This window comes from Xiphias gladius, chromosome 15 (genome assembly GCF_016859285.1).
Source record: "Xiphias gladius isolate SHS-SW01 ecotype Sanya breed wild chromosome 15, ASM1685928v1, whole genome shotgun sequence".
Lineage (NCBI taxonomy): Eukaryota > Metazoa > Chordata > Actinopteri > Istiophoriformes > Xiphiidae > Xiphias > Xiphias gladius.
Genome location: NC_053414.1, coordinates 12426681 through 12443759, shown reverse-complemented (window position 1 = coordinate 12443759; position 17079 = coordinate 12426681). Strand labels below are relative to the sequence as shown.

The 17079-nt window shown below is 43.6% G+C and overlaps 2 protein-coding genes across 2 annotated transcripts in view; one reads left to right on the top strand and one right to left on the bottom strand.

Annotated features, from left to right (window-relative positions):
- Positions 1-409: 409 nt before the first annotated feature.
- Positions 410-9061, top strand: smarca5 (SWI/SNF related, matrix associated, actin dependent regulator of chromatin, subfamily a, member 5). Its single transcript, XM_040147253.1, has 24 exons — positions 410-698; positions 2058-2180; positions 2267-2433; positions 2529-2629; positions 2718-2818; positions 2941-3120; positions 3790-3945; positions 4045-4176; positions 4347-4415; positions 4532-4641; positions 4757-4983; positions 5224-5345; positions 5502-5654; positions 5770-5902; positions 6027-6175; positions 6303-6425; positions 6527-6634; positions 6757-6870; positions 6959-7081; positions 7208-7340; positions 7437-7555; positions 7736-7948; positions 8051-8161; positions 8606-9061. The coding sequence occupies exons 1-24, from the start codon at positions 627-629 to the stop codon at positions 8669-8671; spliced, it is 3105 nt and encodes a 1034-aa protein (XP_040003187.1). The 5' UTR covers positions 410-626; the 3' UTR covers positions 8672-9061.
- A 1120-nt stretch (positions 9062-10181) lies between these two features.
- frem3 (Fras1 related extracellular matrix 3) overlaps positions 10182-17079 on the bottom strand; it is a 30772-nt gene continuing 23874 nt past the window's right edge. Inside the window, exons 10-24 of the mRNA XM_040146583.1 lie at positions 16841-17005; positions 16081-16263; positions 15826-15956; positions 14484-14642; positions 14010-14313; positions 13787-13918; positions 13347-13678; positions 12797-12989; positions 12595-12699; positions 12139-12266; positions 11919-12053; positions 11358-11484; positions 11067-11254; positions 10832-10978; positions 10182-10748 (exon numbers count right to left, since the gene is read on the bottom strand). Of these exons, the coding sequence (XP_040002517.1) occupies positions 10182-10748; positions 10832-10978; positions 11067-11254; positions 11358-11484; positions 11919-12053; positions 12139-12266; positions 12595-12699; positions 12797-12989; positions 13347-13678; positions 13787-13918; positions 14010-14313; positions 14484-14642; positions 15826-15956; positions 16081-16263; positions 16841-17005 (2996 nt within the window). The remainder of the gene's footprint in view (positions 10749-10831; positions 10979-11066; positions 11255-11357; positions 11485-11918; positions 12054-12138; positions 12267-12594; positions 12700-12796; positions 12990-13346; positions 13679-13786; positions 13919-14009; positions 14314-14483; positions 14643-15825; positions 15957-16080; positions 16264-16840; positions 17006-17079) is intronic.

Here is a 17079-nt window from a genome sequence, read left to right as displayed (position 1 = left end):
AATGAAAATCATTGAAGAATTTGCATTTGAATAAAATTGATGCACAGGTCTTTCAATGCTGGTTTCACAGAAGGAGCAGTACGTGCTCCTTGTAGAATTTAAGATGAAGTGATTTAACTGTGTAGAGGGTTTCTACAATAACACCACAGTATGAGATTACAGCCGGTCTGTGACAATATCATGTTGAAAAAGCTCTCTAGTCTTTTTGTTGTTGTTACATCAGTTTCAAGTTTCAAAAGGATCAGGAGAAGGAACGACAGCAAAATGAAAATAATGTCTTTCAGCAACATAAAAGACGGAATGGCACCAAAAACAAGGAAGAGCTCTTTATGAGTTATTGCGACGTCCGTACGTCGAACATTTCCAATAATCATGAAGGCAGCATCAACAAGTCTCGCGATAGAGCTCATACACCGGTTAACGTTAGCACCGTGTGAACGCGGGTGCCGGAGAAAAGCCCTGCTAGCGCGAACCGGTGCGTCTCACATTAAAAGCAAGAGGACAGTTCCCATTTACCGTGGCAAAGTTAGGAAAATCTTCAACGACTCGTACACGGGATTACATTAGGCACCTGATAACGGACGACATATATATCTGGATCGAAGAGGAAATTCGATTTAAAAAAAATGTCCGAAAGCGTAAACTGCGTAGAACAGCGGGAAGAACAGACTGAACTTGAAGAAGGCGGAGGAGCGGAGGTAAGATGGTTTAAAATGGGCACCGTGTCCTCTCAACGCCGTATACATCTCTCACAAAACCTGCCATATAAGTCTGTAAGCTTGACCCGGGCCAGTCACTTAACTACGTGCTTCTCAAACGCGGCGGTGCTAAACTTTCGCTTTGTCAACATTTGTGGTGGCTGTTTGAGCTAGTTAGCTAGCCTATCATTAGCTCTCTCGACAGCAGCAGCTCGGTCCCGGACAATCGGAACTGTAGCTAACGTTACAGCACGGAACAGCAACGAGGCCAGCCCGTTTCATAAGCGCTCACACTACTAGCTTAGCCACGCTAGCCACCCATTGATCGTCGCCTTTAAAGTCACGACGTGCGTTTTGTTTACTCCCGGACCAGATTCCCTCGGCGAGTTACTCGCATTTACTTTCCGGGTTTCGGAGAAACCTCGTGAAGACAAGTAAAGAGCAGCACCCCGCTCGGCTGTCCCATCCGCGTCTTTGTTGTCAGGGGGGTGGGGGGGCGGGCAGTGGAGCAATGGCTGTTGTTATCGAAGAGGGATGCAGCTGCGGTGCTGCCTGCCTGCAACTTGGCTGCCGCTGCCTTTTGTGCTGGGTTTCGACTAACTAACACCCACAGAAATAGAAAACTGTGAGGGTCCAAAGTTTAGATAAGATAAACATTACAGATACAGCGCCGAAGTACAAGAACTGATGCATGGTATAAATTAGTGACTTTAACAAAACTCGAAGACAACACTATGAGTATGTTATCTACTGTACGAATATGGTGTATGGAAATATTAAAAAAATAAAGGTAGTAAATGCTGTAAAAACAATCATAAACAGTAAAGTGTATTGAAACAAAAATAGTGACATATAATGTATAAAGAATATATTTAACGACAATTTAACATGCACTTTTTGCACCACAATGTGGTGTTGGGTAAAGTGTTGCTTGTCTGTAGACAACAGTGTTAGCAGCATGAATTAGACTCTTAGACACTAGTAGCGTTAAAAAGCGCGCGTGTTTGTGTGTGTCTTATAATGCAAAGACATGAGTTGCAAGAGGTAAACAACTGGTGAGCGTGACTGAGTCGTGGTGGACATTTGGCAGGAGGGGCAAAGTAATGCTTCTTCAGATAGTCCAGGGTGAAGGCGCTGCCCACAGCATTCCAGGTATCATGTAGACTGTGGAAGGTGTTTTGACGTTTTCCGTCTCTCTCCCATTTCCAGTGAGAACCCAGAGAGCTTCCCAGAACAGAGCTGGCCCTTGCTAATTAGTTTATATAATTTCTTCCTGTTTGCTGTTCAGGGAAAAAAAAGAGAGTCAAACTAGCCACTAAACAAAACTGTTGTCTTTTTCACTTTTTTCCTGCCCAGCAGAAGTCTGACTCTTCAGATGCTGGAAAAGAGTCCTCCTCAGATGCTGGTCCCGATGGACAAGATGCATCCTCCTCCTCGTCATCCAAAACTAAAGATTCCGCCCCAGGTTATGAGGAGAAAGTGGTAAGTGCAATGTAGCTCACACTGCATGACGCAACTCTCTGTTCTTGGATAAAGAAGTTTAAAAGACTTTCCTTCTGTGTGTGTAGCAAACAGACCGGACCAACAGATTTGAGTACCTGTTGAAGCAAACAGAGCTGTTTGCTCATTTCATCCAACCAGCCGCACAGAAGACCCCCACCTCCCCCCTGAAGATGAAACCAGGACGTCCTCGCATCAAGAAAGACGAGAAACAAAACCTGCTGTCCGCCGGAGAGTGAGTACATGTCCACACAACACAGATTCATTTGATTTTATCAAGTCTGCTCCCATTGTGATGGTGAAACATTGTGTCTTTTCTGGGCTCGACAGCAACCGCCATCGCCGCACCGAGCAAGAGGAGGATGAAGAGCTTCTAAACGAGAGCACCAAGACTACTAATGTCTGCGCTCGCTTTGATGAATCTCCCTCCTGTAAGCGCTAACCATCGAGCACAGGCATATGGAAAGTACATATGATAGGCAGAAGTGATATTTATTTGTTTTCTTGTCTCTCATCTAGATGTCAAAACAGGAAAAATGAGGGACTATCAGATCCGTGGTCTGAACTGGCTCATCTCTTTGTATGAAAATGGCATCAACGGCATCCTCGCCGATGAGATGGTCAGTACTTTCTCACAATCAAAACTGTTACCTCTACATTTTGATAAGTATGAGAAATATTTTTTATTTTGTATCTTCATGAACTGCTCTGCCTCACACACACACTGCTCGTCGTTTCTTAGGGTCTGGGTAAGACTCTCCAGACTATTGCCCTGCTGGGTTATATGAAGCACTACAGAAACATCCCTGGTCCCCACATGGTGCTGGTGCCCAAGTCCACCCTGTACAACTGGATGAATGAGTTCAAGCGATGGGTGCCCTCTCTTCGTGCAGTCTGCCTGATCGGAGACAGAGACGAGAGGGTAGGCTGTGTCAGAATGCTGCGATTTTCTGGAAAACAAGACTATTACTCTGTCCAGGATTAGTGCACTATACTCCAGACTGTATCTTTTCTGTTTTGTTTGCGAAAGGGTTAAAATTGGCATCTGGTTTAGGCTTAGAGATATGAGCCCACACTAAAATGACTGATGAAAGATTTAGGTAAATTACATTTATTCCGAGTTAAACCAGCATAATTTCCAGCAGTAATAAAAACATTTTTTTAAAAACACTTAAGATCATTTTATCATCATAATAAATGATCATCATCATTTATTATCATTTGGTTTCTTTCTCTGGGTGGGTCACAGTGACTTTTTGATGTATGTGGTATACATATCAGCAAAACCATGCGTTATAAATATATCTTTACTGACTGTACGTAGCAAGAAAGTGGAGCGAGGAGACGCCATAGTTGTCAACGGTATGCACAAAATTCTTTTTGAGGTAGATACACTGTCACAGAGGGCTACAGCTAACTTTAGCTTCACTAATGGAAACTAACTCTCGCTTATTTAGAAGTGATACTTGTCTTTTCCAAAACTGTGCCTATGATTGCAGAGACTAACGTGCAAAATTTGTTGTGTGAAATCTAGGTAAGGATCACACATGTTTAAAAACCAAAATGCTAAACATTTTTGCTTCACTCTCAGACCGCCCTGATCAGAGACGTGCTGCTGCCAGGAGAGTGGGACGTGTGCGTCACATCCTACGAGATGCTCATCATTGAAAAGGCTGTGTTCAAGAAATTCAACTGGAGATACCTGGTTATTGATGAGGCCCACAGGATCAAGAATGAGAAATCCAAGGTCAGAAATAGATAATCGCATGCGTCACAACCACTTTGTTTTACATTTAATGTCGCAGGACAGTCCAGTAAAGTTAAAGTGGCTGTGGTTTCCCCATAGCTGTCAGAAATTGTGCGAGAATTCAAGACCACCAATCGCTTACTGCTGACTGGAACACCCCTGCAAAACAACCTCCATGAGCTGTGGGCTCTGCTGAACTTCCTGCTGCCTGACGTCTTTAACTCGGCAGAGGTGAGAATTGACAAGAAACATGCAAGATCCAGGGGGACTATTACTAGGAGGTATTAACTGTGGTGTGAACTGAAAACACAACCTCCTTAGCTCCGGTCTGTTATTTAGTGGAAAATTGTTTTTTCCCTTCTGGTACTAATTTGATTTCTTTCTCTTTTTTCCCCCGTAAGGACTTTGACTCCTGGTTTGACACAAACAACTGCTTGGGTGATCAGAAGTTGGTCGAACGTCTTCACACTGTATGTATCGAATGTTCTTGACGACAACTTCAAACTAATCTCTGTTAATTTTAAGATATTTTATTCTTATTTGGATTAAAGCACTCTTTTGACCTGCCTTTTTTTTTAATATGTAGGTTTTGCGTCCCTTCTTGCTTCGTCGTATAAAAGCTGATGTGGAGAAGACTCTGCTCCCAAAAAAAGAGATCAAGATGTATGTGGGACTGAGCAAGATGCAGCGAGAGTGGTGAGCATCCTCAGCTTAGCTTTGCTTGCTTAAGATTAGCTTGAAATAACCTGGACACTAACGTTAAATTGTCGTGCACCGTTATGTAATATTGACTCATGTTACAACCCGTCAGGTACACAAAGATTCTGATGAAGGACATTGACATTCTGAACTCAGCGGGAAAGATGGACAAGATGCGCCTGCTGAACGTTCTCATGCAGCTGAGGAAATGCTGCAACCATCCGTACCTGTTCGACGGAGCCGAGCCCGGCCCTCCCTACACAACTGACCTCCACCTGGTGGTGAACAGTGGCAAGATGGCAGTGCTGGACAAGCTGCTACCCAAGATGAAGGAGCAGGGTATGTGGATCATCACTGGAATCCATGGGGTCTTTTTTTTGGTTCTCTTTCATCTAGTACTTTATTGAAAAAAATGTTTATATCGGCATATTGAGATAATACAGTTTGAGATTGTTTCCATTTTTGTATAACAAGACGTCACAGTGTGTTGGCTTTGCGTCAGTTGGGACGTCAAACGTACCCACAGGTATTTAAGCTTCTCTGTTCATTTAATTGCCGACCACTGTCCCTTCTTCTCAGGCTCCCGCGTGCTCATCTTCAGTCAGATGACCAGGATGCTGGACATCTTGGAGGACTACTGCATGTGGAGGAACTACGGATACTGCCGCCTGGATGGTCAGACGCCGCATGAGGAAAGACAGGTGAGATGCTCACTTCTCAAACTCTATAAATGGACATGATTAATGAGAGAGTGCTCTGTAGATTGAGATGAACTGATAATAAACTGTTGTGCTCAGAGGACTATTCATTCAGCGCAATAAGACACTTTAGTGTATCGTTTCTTTGTGTCTTTTCAGATCTCTATCAATGCATACAATGAGCCCAACAGCTCTAAGTTCATCTTCATGTTGAGCACCAGAGCCGGTGGGCTGGGTATCAACCTGGCTACAGCTGATGTTGTCATCCTCTATGACTCAGACTGGAACCCTCAAGTCGACCTGCAGGCCATGGTTAGTACACTGAAGCAGTGATCTCCCCTCTCCTTATTCAGTACTAAGGGGATGGATACTGGTACTGTTGGTTGCAGGGGCAGGGAACCTGACTAGCTTAATCTTTTCATGTCAGGACCGGGCTCACAGGATTGGTCAGCAGAAGCAGGTACGCGTGTTTCGTTTCATCACCGAAAACACAGTGGAGGAGAGGATCGTAGAGAGGGCCGAGATGAAACTGCGTCTGGACTCCATTGTCATCCAGCAAGGTAATTCTTCTCACCTGCTGAACTTTAATTTAGCAGCCACACAATGACAGTCATTGAATGTTGTAATTTATGTGGTGTGTGTGTGTGTTTGTAATTTCATATAATTTTTATTTTTTTTAAACAGGAAGACTTGTGGATCCAAGCGCCAACAAGCTAGGCAAGGATGAGATGCTGTCCATCATCCGCCACGGTGCCACACACGTGTTTGCTTCCAAAGAGAGTGAGATCACTGATGATGACATTGATGCGATCCTGGAGAGAGGCGAAAGGAAGGTGAGCCTGAATGCACGAGGGAAGATCTATGGATGGTCATACTTCCGATCAGCTTCTCCTAATAAATGCTTTTTATGAATGTTAAATTTTGCCATATAATGAAAACTCTGATCTTGTCATATGCTAGACGATGGAGATGAAGGAGAAGCTGTCTTCTCTGGGTGAGAGCTCTCTGAGAAACTTCACCATGGACACTGAGAACAGCAGTGTGTACACATTTGAAGGAGAGGACTACAGAGAGAAGAAAAAGGTAAGAGACTAGCAACATCAGTAATCAGTCTGTAATTGCCTCATTCCAGCAACGTGAACCTTTGAGGCTTTACCTCGATCGCCTCCTCTGTCTTCGTTCAGGTCATTACCAACTGGATCGAGCCACCCAAGAGGGAAAGGAAAGCCAATTACGCTGTGGACGCCTACTTCAGAGAAGCCCTGCGAGTCAGTGAGCCCAAAGCACCCAAGGTATGGCCGAATCACGATATAAAGCATTAATGCAACGGAATGTGTAATTACAATGTTCTTATGATGGATGGCACGTTATTCCATTTGTGGCGTAACGGGTTTATTTGCATCCGTTTTGCCAGGCTCCTCGTCCTCCTAAGCAGCCAAATGTCCAGGACTTCCAGTTCTTCCCTCCACGTCTCTTTGAGCTTCTAGAAAAGGAAATTCTGTTCTATAGGAAGACCATAGGCTACAAGGTACAACGATATTTTTCAGACGAGAGTGAGATTGCTATTAATGTCTTTAGAAATGTCTCTAAGTCTGTCTGTGGCTCTGTCCTTTTAGGTTCCCCGTAATCCGGACATGCCAAACTCAGCTCAGATGCAGAAAGAGGAGCAGGCTAAGATTGATGAGGCCGAGGCTCTGACAGAGGAGGAACTGGAAGAGAAGGAGAACCTGCTGCAACAGGTACAGATTATTCTCACTCAATACTATCAATTTATGGCTGATATGCAAAATCCAAATAAAATCGTATAATAAAATTTCACGTGGATTTGATTCGTCATATTTTGATCAACTTTACCTTCGTTGCAGGGATTTACTATTTGGAACAAACGTGACTTCAACCAGTTCATCAAAGCCAACGAGAAGTGGGGAAGAGATGATATAGAGAACATTGCCAGAGAAGTGGAGGGAAAAACTCCTGAAGAAGTCATGGAATATTCTGGTAATGCCTCACTTTTCTCTTCTGTCCAGAAAGCAAACCCAACCGTTTGCCGTCTTTTCATATTTGGTGATTAAATGTTTGTGTTTGTTCTTCCAGCTGTGTTCTGGGAGCGCTGCAATGAGCTGCAGGATATCGAGAAGATCATGGCCCAGATAGAGAGAGGAGAGGCCAGGATTCAGAGAAGGATTAGCATCAAGAAAGCACTTGACTCAAAGGTAGCTGACTCTCAGCCATTTGGTTGTTCATTTCTGTTTTAAACTACCTAATTAGCTTTATCTCATTAAGAACTTTAACTCTAAACCTTGCTCTGATTCTTTAATTGTCTATTCATCACATTATCTTCTCTTCCTCAATAATGAATGGTCCTTCAATGTGTTTCTCATCTCCTTGCTAAGATTGGTCGCTACAAGGCTCCCTTCCATCAGCTCCGTATCTCCTACGGCACCAACAAAGGCAAGAACTACACAGAGGAAGAGGACCGCTTCCTTATCTGTATGCTCCACAAGCTGGGCTTTGACAAGGAGAGCGTGTATGACGAGCTGCGTCAGTGCATCCGTAACTCGCCTCAGTTCCGCTTCGACTGGTTCCTCAAATCCAGGACTGCCATGGTGAATCTTGGCCTCTTTGCGCCGTTTCTCCTGTTTCTTTTCCCATGATGTTTTTAAATGTGGCTTTATGATTAAAATGATGTTTTGTGATTTGTTGCATAGGAGCTCCAGAGGCGATGTAACACCCTGATTACGCTGATAGAGAGAGAGAACATGGAGCTGGAGGAGAGGGAGAAGGCGGAGAAAAAGAAACGAGGCCCAAAGACTGGCTCAGTAAGTTAGGAATCCATTGTCATATTACAGGAAGCACGCCACTTGCTTGTCAGTGCTACCAAAACTGTTCAAATTTAATATAATCTCTGTTTAGAGCTGGGTATTGTTTGCAATTTTTCAATATTAGTGCCGATATGGTACCTGAGTCTCGGTATAAAACCAAAGTGATTATTTTTTTAATACTTTACTTTGAGGAATAAAAACTTTTTCTTTTATTACAAAGTCAAATGTTGAATGCTGTCACAAGCACAAGCAGATGTACAAGAACTTTGTCAAAATAAATAGTCTAAAATAGTCTAAAATTGGCAATTTAATATTTAAATCAGGAACTGCCTGATTAAAAGATAAGTAAGCGACAGTACAAATCTGACAAATCTGACTGGGCAATCGGTGACAACTCAGTTCCTGCCTGTAAATCTCTGCTCCTCATCTTCTCTTTCCCAGGCTCAGAAACGAAAGTCAGAGGGAACCCCAGATGGTCGTGGACGCAGGAAAAAGCTGAAGTTGTGAAGCTGTTCACAACGCACAGTATCAGAATTCGAGAGTGGCAGCCAGCTCGGGTACTGTTAGTTCTAGTGTCTGTGTTTGTTTTGCAGGCCGTGATAATGTATTGTGTAAAACTCCCTGATGGACTGATCTGGTTGTATTAGGTTTTAGGAAGTGCTCTATTACAAGCCTCCCTTGTTGTCACTGACCTAAACACTGCAGCTGTGCTGGTTTAGTTTTTTGTTTGCTAGTCCTTTTTTTACTAGTACTTAATTGAATAAATGTATTTATGCCTGTTGGTTGTACTACATTCCATTGCTTGAAATAATATGTACCTTTTTTCTTTTTCTTTTTTTTTTTAAAGAAAACATTTTTTCTTTTATCTTCCTCTGTGAAATAGAAAATGTCTTTTTTGAACATCACAAATAAACTTCCCCTTTTTTTAAAAAATCTGTTCACTCTGGTAAATAAGACGCTGATTCAAAAAAAGGAATTTATATTTGGCAATTGAAGTGTACAAACATCCAAACTCTTGAAATTGACACAAAATTAAGAAGCCATAATAGTCTAACAATTGGCACATTGAAATATAGTCACCTGTTGAAGAATATTTAGAATTTTGATACTGCACTTGTATTTTCAGAATTTGTTCAACAAACTAGAAAGACGTATAGTTCATAATTTTTTCAAGTTTCACCAGGCTCTGATAATAACTTTTTTTTTTTTTTTCATAGTCCTGCATTTATATGTACACAGATTGTTTTGCATCTGATTTCAGCCACATTACCCTGAAAAATGTTTGATAATAATACTTAAACAAAAAAGTAATTCTGCAAATCCTCAAGACAAATGACGAAATTTACAATCCCTTTCAATGACACCATAGTGGTATTGTTAACTCAGCAGTGGGCAAGTATACTGCACGCTTTTTAATGCACGACAAAAAATAGCAATACTAAAAATCATTTATCACATTATCATTCATTAAGGTCAGCTTCAACTAACATTCAGTCCATTTTGCTCTATTCTCCACGAAACAAAATGACGAACACAGTAAATTACAGTAATAAAAAACTTGGAAAACTAATTATCTTTAAAGGAAGAACATCAATTCTTTCATGAAGTTTTAGAATGGTTGCTTTTACTTTGTAAATAATAGCATCTACTAAATCGGGATTTTCATGCATTTGCAAACACTGGATAAAGAGGGGTATTTTACAACTTGGCAACCACTGAAGCAGGTGAATATTTTGGGGGCCTCTACGTACATCCATGATGTAAGAATAGGCTCCTAAAAAGGCAAGAGCCTATAGCACATTACAGCAAGAACTAACCATCATCAGAGATCAGTAAGTCTCAGAAAGCTCTGGTGCATTCTCTGCATGTGGGCCCCAAGCACTGACATTCTGCTGTCCACAGGTTGTTCTGGGCTCTTCAGTGCTACAAGAGTTGGGCATTGAAGGCACAATGGTGAAGGAGACTATCATAGTCTTTGTAATAGGGGGCAGGTGTTTGAGGTGGAGGCTGTCCACATCTAGACCTCAGAGCTGTCTGAACTCCCCAACATGCCCACTGGGCCTTGGCTGTAGCCACTGTAGGCAGAAGAGGAGGAGGTGGTGTAAGGAGGGAACTGGGTTTTCTTTTCCCTCTTTTTGCGCCGCAGCAGCAGAATGACAATGGTGGCGATGAGGCAGATGAGAAGGATCAGACCTGCGAGGCCCACTAACATGGGCAGGGTTGAGGTGTCAGCGGCCTCTCTGCCAGAGCTCTCCAGCAAGGGGCGATCCAGGAGAGGGTCACGGTTAGGGGACCAGGGTTGGTGCTGGCTGACCACCATGCGGTCTGTTCGGTCCAGACCGATGTGCTGAATGTTGGTTCCCCGGTTGTTTTCGACACCGATGTCCTGGGCCAGAGCAGGGCCAGAGAAAGCAGGGGCGGCACGGCGGTGGCGAGTGGCTCTGTCGGAGCCCTGGGGCTGCTCAACAGAGGATACGCTGTGATGGAGATACTCCACACTGCGCTTGCCAATGTTGCGGTTGGCGTTTTCTCTGGAGCGGACAGTGTAGATAGTGTGGATGAACCATTCTCGACCAGCGGCCACCTAGAGAAGAAAGATTTTTGAGCTTATTCCTTCCATGTTTATGTGTTTACAATGCACGAATATGGTTTGATATTAATCAAAACCTGGAAGAGTGGAGAAGAGGACAGTGTGAAGCCATCTGATCCCGGTTGTTTGACCAAAGGCAGAGCTCCAGTTGTGTCTTGGGCCAGCGTAGCCTTAAAAGCAACATCACCAAAAGCTGAAGCTTGAGTCTCTGGCTGGGCCTTGTCCTGCAGAACAACACACACAGAAATCAGAAAGGAGATCTACTTCTTTTGGCTCCCACAACACCCTCAAGTATTGTCCTTTACATCTTACCAGGATCTTGAATCTGTAAAGCAGAGATGGAGCATCTGCCAGGCATCCATACTCCTTGTTAGTGGGGTTGTATTTGGGAACGTAACCATCTGCTCCTGTGCAGAGGAAGACCTTCTCAATGCTGCAGGAGAAGGAGTCACCCAGGTTCTGGACTGGGTCCACCATCACACGACCGTAGATCATGGAGCCTGAAGCAAAGGACAGATGAAATGGTAAGAGGGACTACGGCATGGGGTCATGGTCCTCAGCTGTAATGTTACTTAAAACCACTAGATGGCAGTGCTGTAGTACCCTCTGAAAAAGCAGCATCGGTCCCTTCTCCAAAGCCCATGGAGCCATCAGACAACCACAACTCCCTCTTGGACAGCAGGAACATCTGAGTGTTGAGGCTAAACTCAGCTGCCACTGGGTCACTCACCTGGAGCACATAACAAGGGTTACCATACACAGAACAGACGGGCGTTCATGAAATTGGAAGATGTGGCAAAAAGCACCCATCTTAACAAGTAATTTTGTAGTAAATGTTGTATTTGTTAACAAATCCACCCTCAGGGACAGGATAGTATAACTTGTTTCCTGTGCAAATCAACATGTTTCTTGAAGAAGAAACTTCCTGAAGTGGTTCATTCTGATTTGTTTTGAGATATTTAGATATTTAAAACTTTTCCTGACAAACGTAACTGCCCTAGAAAACAATAAAACCATATTAATCATATTTTAAAGTCTAAATGACAGTTAAGATGGTCTTTCTGTAGTGTGTTCCAAAAAAATCTTTTAAAAAAATATGTTTTCTCACTACTGTAAAAGAAATAAATAATGCTAGGGGATTTTTGTCAGGATATCCAGGCTAACCTGCTGGAAGCGTATGTCCATGTCAAAGGTAATAGGCTCTCTTGGGTGGCAGACAGGAGGGATGCTAAACTCCCCATTGGGGGAGGCAATGCAGGGGATCAACTTCACTGTGTAGGTCCCAGAGTAGTCTCGCACCTATATGTCCCACAGAAACACAGGAGCAACGTTAGTCATTTGTGTTAAGTTTGCGAATTCTTCACTACGGCAGGAAATGACTCACAGCAAAGTCTGAGACAAAACTCCACTGCTGCATGGGCTGGTTGTAGGTAGGCTCAGTCCTGACCAGGGCGAGAGAGAAGGTCAGCCCAAGGTGGTCAGCACACATCACCATGGATGACATGCTGGTGCCTGAAAACAACCAATGTACATAGTCACAAATCTTTAAAGCTCCATTGTCTAAAACTTGTGATGTTGTCCACCTATTTTATTTATAGAGCGACCATTTGTATTGTTTGTGCCACTTGCTTCCTAACTGTATACGCTGCAGGGTGATTTTGACATTTGCTGAAGTGACCTCTGGCACTTTCACACAGGAAGGACCCCTAATGTGGAACTCCAGAAATAGATGAGGAGAGGACGTGGGCCATAGGGTAATCCAATAGGAGGCTGCTTGTATAGAATGACCACACAAGATAGATTTAGGGTGTGTGTGTGCGTATGGGCACCACGCTCTTACCTGGATGAGACATAACAAACTGTCCTCTGAAGCGAGCCTCGGTCTTGAAGTTGACCACCAGACGGCCCTCCTCATTTATACGCATACTTGTGGGGAACATGGCTCCTATTAGAACAGAGAATAAAGTTTTACAGTGCTTGCCAAATGGATGTACATTTTTTCTCCCTGTGTCAGCACCAGCGAGGAGCAGCATTGGTCGTACCTTGTAGCTCAGCTTCAGGAGGGCTGCCGATGCCGTCCTGCCACAGAATAGCTGTATCATACACAAAGGTGAGCTTGAGCTCTGACTGCAGGTCAAAGTGCTGCCAGCCTCCCACAGCCACAGGAGAGTGGAAGACGTAGGACACAAAGAGTGGAACGCGCACGGTGACGTAGGACTGCACGAGGTTCAGCACCTAAATAAGTGGGAAAACACACATTGCAGAATTGTAGGACGTTTATACTCCAACAGCGGAGGTATAATAAAGATGGATGGTACAAGCTACAATAATGTCCTACATTTTTGATTGTCACTGTCGACATACTTTGCAATTTGTCAACGGTGCACACTTGCCTGTCAAAGTTCTCTAAAGTTGAACTCCACATACAAAATTAGCATGGATTTACTTTGCCCTTGCGAGCAAATCCACTGATGGCGGCAATTTCACAAATGAATGAATTTTGAATCTTAGTCCAGTTGCAAATGCTGGAGTGACCAGGTCTTAAGAATATCTGAATCTCTTTTGGTTTTTTTGCCTTTATGTATTTCCTACCTGTCCATCGGTGCCTATGGAGCCTCCGCAGTCATTCAGCAGCTCTGACATGTCGTAGTAGCTGGTGAACTCCCAGAGGCAGGCCTCTAAGTTCAGGTTCCTGTAGAAGCGCAGAGAGTTGGCTGAACGTATGATAGCACTGTATTGGTAGGGCGAAGTCTCGCCAATGATTTCCGGGTTCTTTGTTGCATCAGTGATGAAGCCATGGCCGGTTTGGATCTCATTGAAGTCCAGTAAGTTGGAGCAGCGGTGGTTGCCCACACGTGTGCCGTCTGGGCTCAGGGTAAGCTCAAAGTTGGACAGAGGTCTTGTGGAGATCACTGGTAACATGCCTGTCAAGAGGGGAAAGCTTGTTCTTATCTTGTTCTTATCACACAAAATTGAGATGAATAAATAATAATCCTCATATATCAAAAGTTGCACAAAGGTTTACTGTTCACCATCCATGTGAGGCATGTTGACAGTCAGTTTGATCAGGTTGGGGAAGTCCGGGTCATCTGGGCCTGTGTACCGGATCTTAGCGGAGAAAGGTTCAGCTCCAACCGTACCTGGGATACGAGGCTGACACATACCTGCAAAGAGTTTAGGTCAGTTAAACCAATTAACTCCATACCCAGCATAAATCTGCACTAATCACCCAAGTCTCTTCTGCCAGACACTCACCTTCCTCCTTGCTGATTACAACAATGGGACTGGATAGCTCCAGGCCTGCATCTCCGTTGGCATTGAAGGCTCTTGCTGCACACTGAACCCTGGAGCCAGCTTGGAAGTAGATTGAATCTAAGGTGATGGACTTGGTGTTGGTGAAAAAAGTGTTAGTGTCCACCTCCCTCATGGGGCTGGTCACTCCATCTGACCCAGTGGGAGCGCTGACCAGCCAGCGGTACTGGGTTAGAGTGTCGTTAATGTTCTCCGCAGAGCAGATGGAACCGGTTTTATCAAAGTCGTGGTACTTAGGGTTGCAGGCCTGCCAGAGAGGGCAAAACAGATGCTGAATGAATATATGTTTCCACTTGAAATTGTTAGACAATAATGCCAGTACTATCTAAATGATAATCAGCACTGAAACAGAAAAAAAAATGATTGGTTTGGTTGGTAAGCTTTAGAGCAGTGTGGACAAAGTAGCATCCTACTCACCGTCACACACACAACAGGGTATCCATTGGGCGGGTGGGGCTTGTCTTTGGTTTTAACAGTGTCATCATACATGAGCAGGGAAACCACCTGGGGCACTGCAGGGAAGGTAACGTCTGCGACACTGTCCACTTCCTCAATGTACACAATGGCCTTGTTCATCTAGCAAGAAGAAGAAAGGCGTCGTTAGCTGGTTGTCATTTTTAAAAACTGACCAACACTTTAGATGAACCTATTTCACATGTAATTTAATTCATTACCTCTGCCACTGAGGTTACGTTTTCGCTCCAGTCCATGGACAAAGGAAGAACTTATTAGATTCTGATAAAGATACTGCTACCGTGTAGCCATTTACAAAACACTTATTCCCCAAACACAACTCCCAAACCAGTGTTGGTGGGGCACGGGTACGATTTCGTTTTTCTTAAAATGCCTTGATTCAAGGCAAATCTATGACATTCTCTTTGGTATTTGCCTAACACATTGCATCCAGTCTTCACTAATTTTATTGCCTAGCGTATGTGAATGAAGCCAAAGAAAGTTTGTTTACTGTGATATACAATACAATTTTCCTAAGACTGGTAGCCAGTATATACAGCGAATGCCATAGCTTTTCAGTGCAGTGTGCATTGTACAGCACTGAAAAAACACAGTGAAAAAACTCTGAGCTACCCTGCAAAAATCGATGGCATTTCACATTCTTTACGGTACATGCGGTGCTGCAGCGACATGATCAATTTACAGGGTAACAACTCAGTAATCATGACACTGACAAACTTTAATTTATGGCTACTTCTTGCACAAAGCCCATATATTCCCTGACTGGATTTCAGTATTCTCCAAAACATCAGCACGTGTCTGAAGAGACACGTGCTGATGTGTAACCGCATAAAGATTTTCTGTTATTAGAACAACTAATTATGAGGATTGTACAGCATTAATCGTGGCTCTCTGAGGCCTTTCTCGTTCAATTAGCCATTCTTTCGTCTACAGTAAAAGCGAAAAACAATTTAGTCAGAGGTAACCTATTTCTGCCATGTGAACAGCACATGCCTGATGTGGAGTATGTGGGTAGAATGTCACAGTACTGTTTATAGGTTCGTCTGCTGTTTGACTCTTCTGGAACATTCCCCTCAGCATCTCATTCCAGAGGGAAAAGCTTTTTATAAGACTCTGTGGTTCAGGCGTGCTGACAGCAATGCCAGCTGCTGCCTGGCTATTTTAACACAGGCTGACATGACAGGGCGCATGCTCACGTGTGTGGATGTGCCGCACTGTACGTGTGCATACACAGGAGCTGCTACTGGTTTATATTTGATTGTGTGTGTCCGCTTGTGTGTCTCACCTGTATTTCAGCCACCATGTTGTCATCAGGCTTCATGTGTACAGTGAAGGCCTCTCTCATCTCTCTCTGACCGTCATATAGGATCTCAATCTCCACAAAGTGTTCCCTCTCGCCCTCCTTGAACTCGACATCTTAGAAACCCAGAAAATGAAGTGAGGAACGATCAAAAACACAAAAATCTCCAACATAAATTTTTTATCAGGAGGCACTGTGCAAGCTACTGTGTCACTTTGTAGCCACTAAACCAATTCCTACCCTCTGACAGTGGGTTGTAGTCATCTCCAGAGGTTGCAGAGCCATCTTTGGTGTGCACTCTCACCACTGAGACCTTTGAGGTGTCTCCAATACGCAGGATAGGAATCTTCACTATTGCCACCTCTCCTTTGACCTGGGGTTCACGCACACTGTACTTGATCTCAGAGAAGCGGATGATGGGCTCTAGAACAGGAAACAAAGTCAACTCATGAGTACAAACACCATATTATGTAAACGGGATGATCTGAACTTCAAATTTCAACAGAGGAACAGAATAACACAACAAGTGGTTTACTTGCTTCTGGGAATGTGAAAATATGGCAAAGTAACGGAGAGTTTCCTGTTGCCATTTGTTGGAGATTTCCTTGTTGTCAGATACAGTAAACTACTTCAACTTAGTCAGATTCTTCACTTTCAATGATTCATGGTTCCAAAGTCATTTGTACTTATTTGCATCAGTGTCCTGCTTGACATTTTTAGCCTACTTGGTATGAACACACTTTCTCCTTACTGGCTCAGCTGAAGCAGTTATGGATATAGTGCTTTGCTCAAGAGCACCTCAGCAGTAGTTCTTAAAAAGAGGTGAGAGCAATTTATTCTTCGCATCCACATGAGTGAATCCCTTTACTCTTATTTATATGTTACTTTTGTCTTGAAGTTATTAGAATATTTTGGCCCTGAGTGTTTTAATGAATCTTGGTTCATTGAAACATTTTACAGTTCTTAAAATATATCCTTTTTAAGCTGGTAAAGCACTTACTGTCCTTCTCATCTGTGATTGTGACCAGTGCTTCCTTCTGTTCCCCGATAGAGGCTCCATACGGAGACTTGCTCTTTGGAGTTCCCAGGACCAAGCGAAACTCCTCGTCCTCTTCATGGACAGAGTTGTCCATCAGGCTAACCACACACGGCTTCTCAGTCTCCCCTACAGAAGGATTGTTAACATGCTTAGTTAACTGCAGCAGGATATAGTGGAACAGATAGATTAAAGCGGAGAAA

Bases quoted from the DNA above. Each gene is read 5' to 3' on its own strand.
- smarca5 (XM_040147253.1), top strand. From the start codon at position 627: ATGTCCGAAAGCGTAAACTGCGTAGAACAGCGGGAAGAACAGACTGAA. The intron at 3,946-4,044 runs GTCAGAAATAGA...GTTTCCCCATAG, and splicing joins TCAAGAATGAGAAATCCAAG to CTGTCAGAAATTGTGCGAGA. The intron at 7,341-7,436 runs GTAATGCCTCAC...TTGTTCTTCCAG, and splicing joins AGAAGTCATGGAATATTCTG to CTGTGTTCTGGGAGCGCTGC.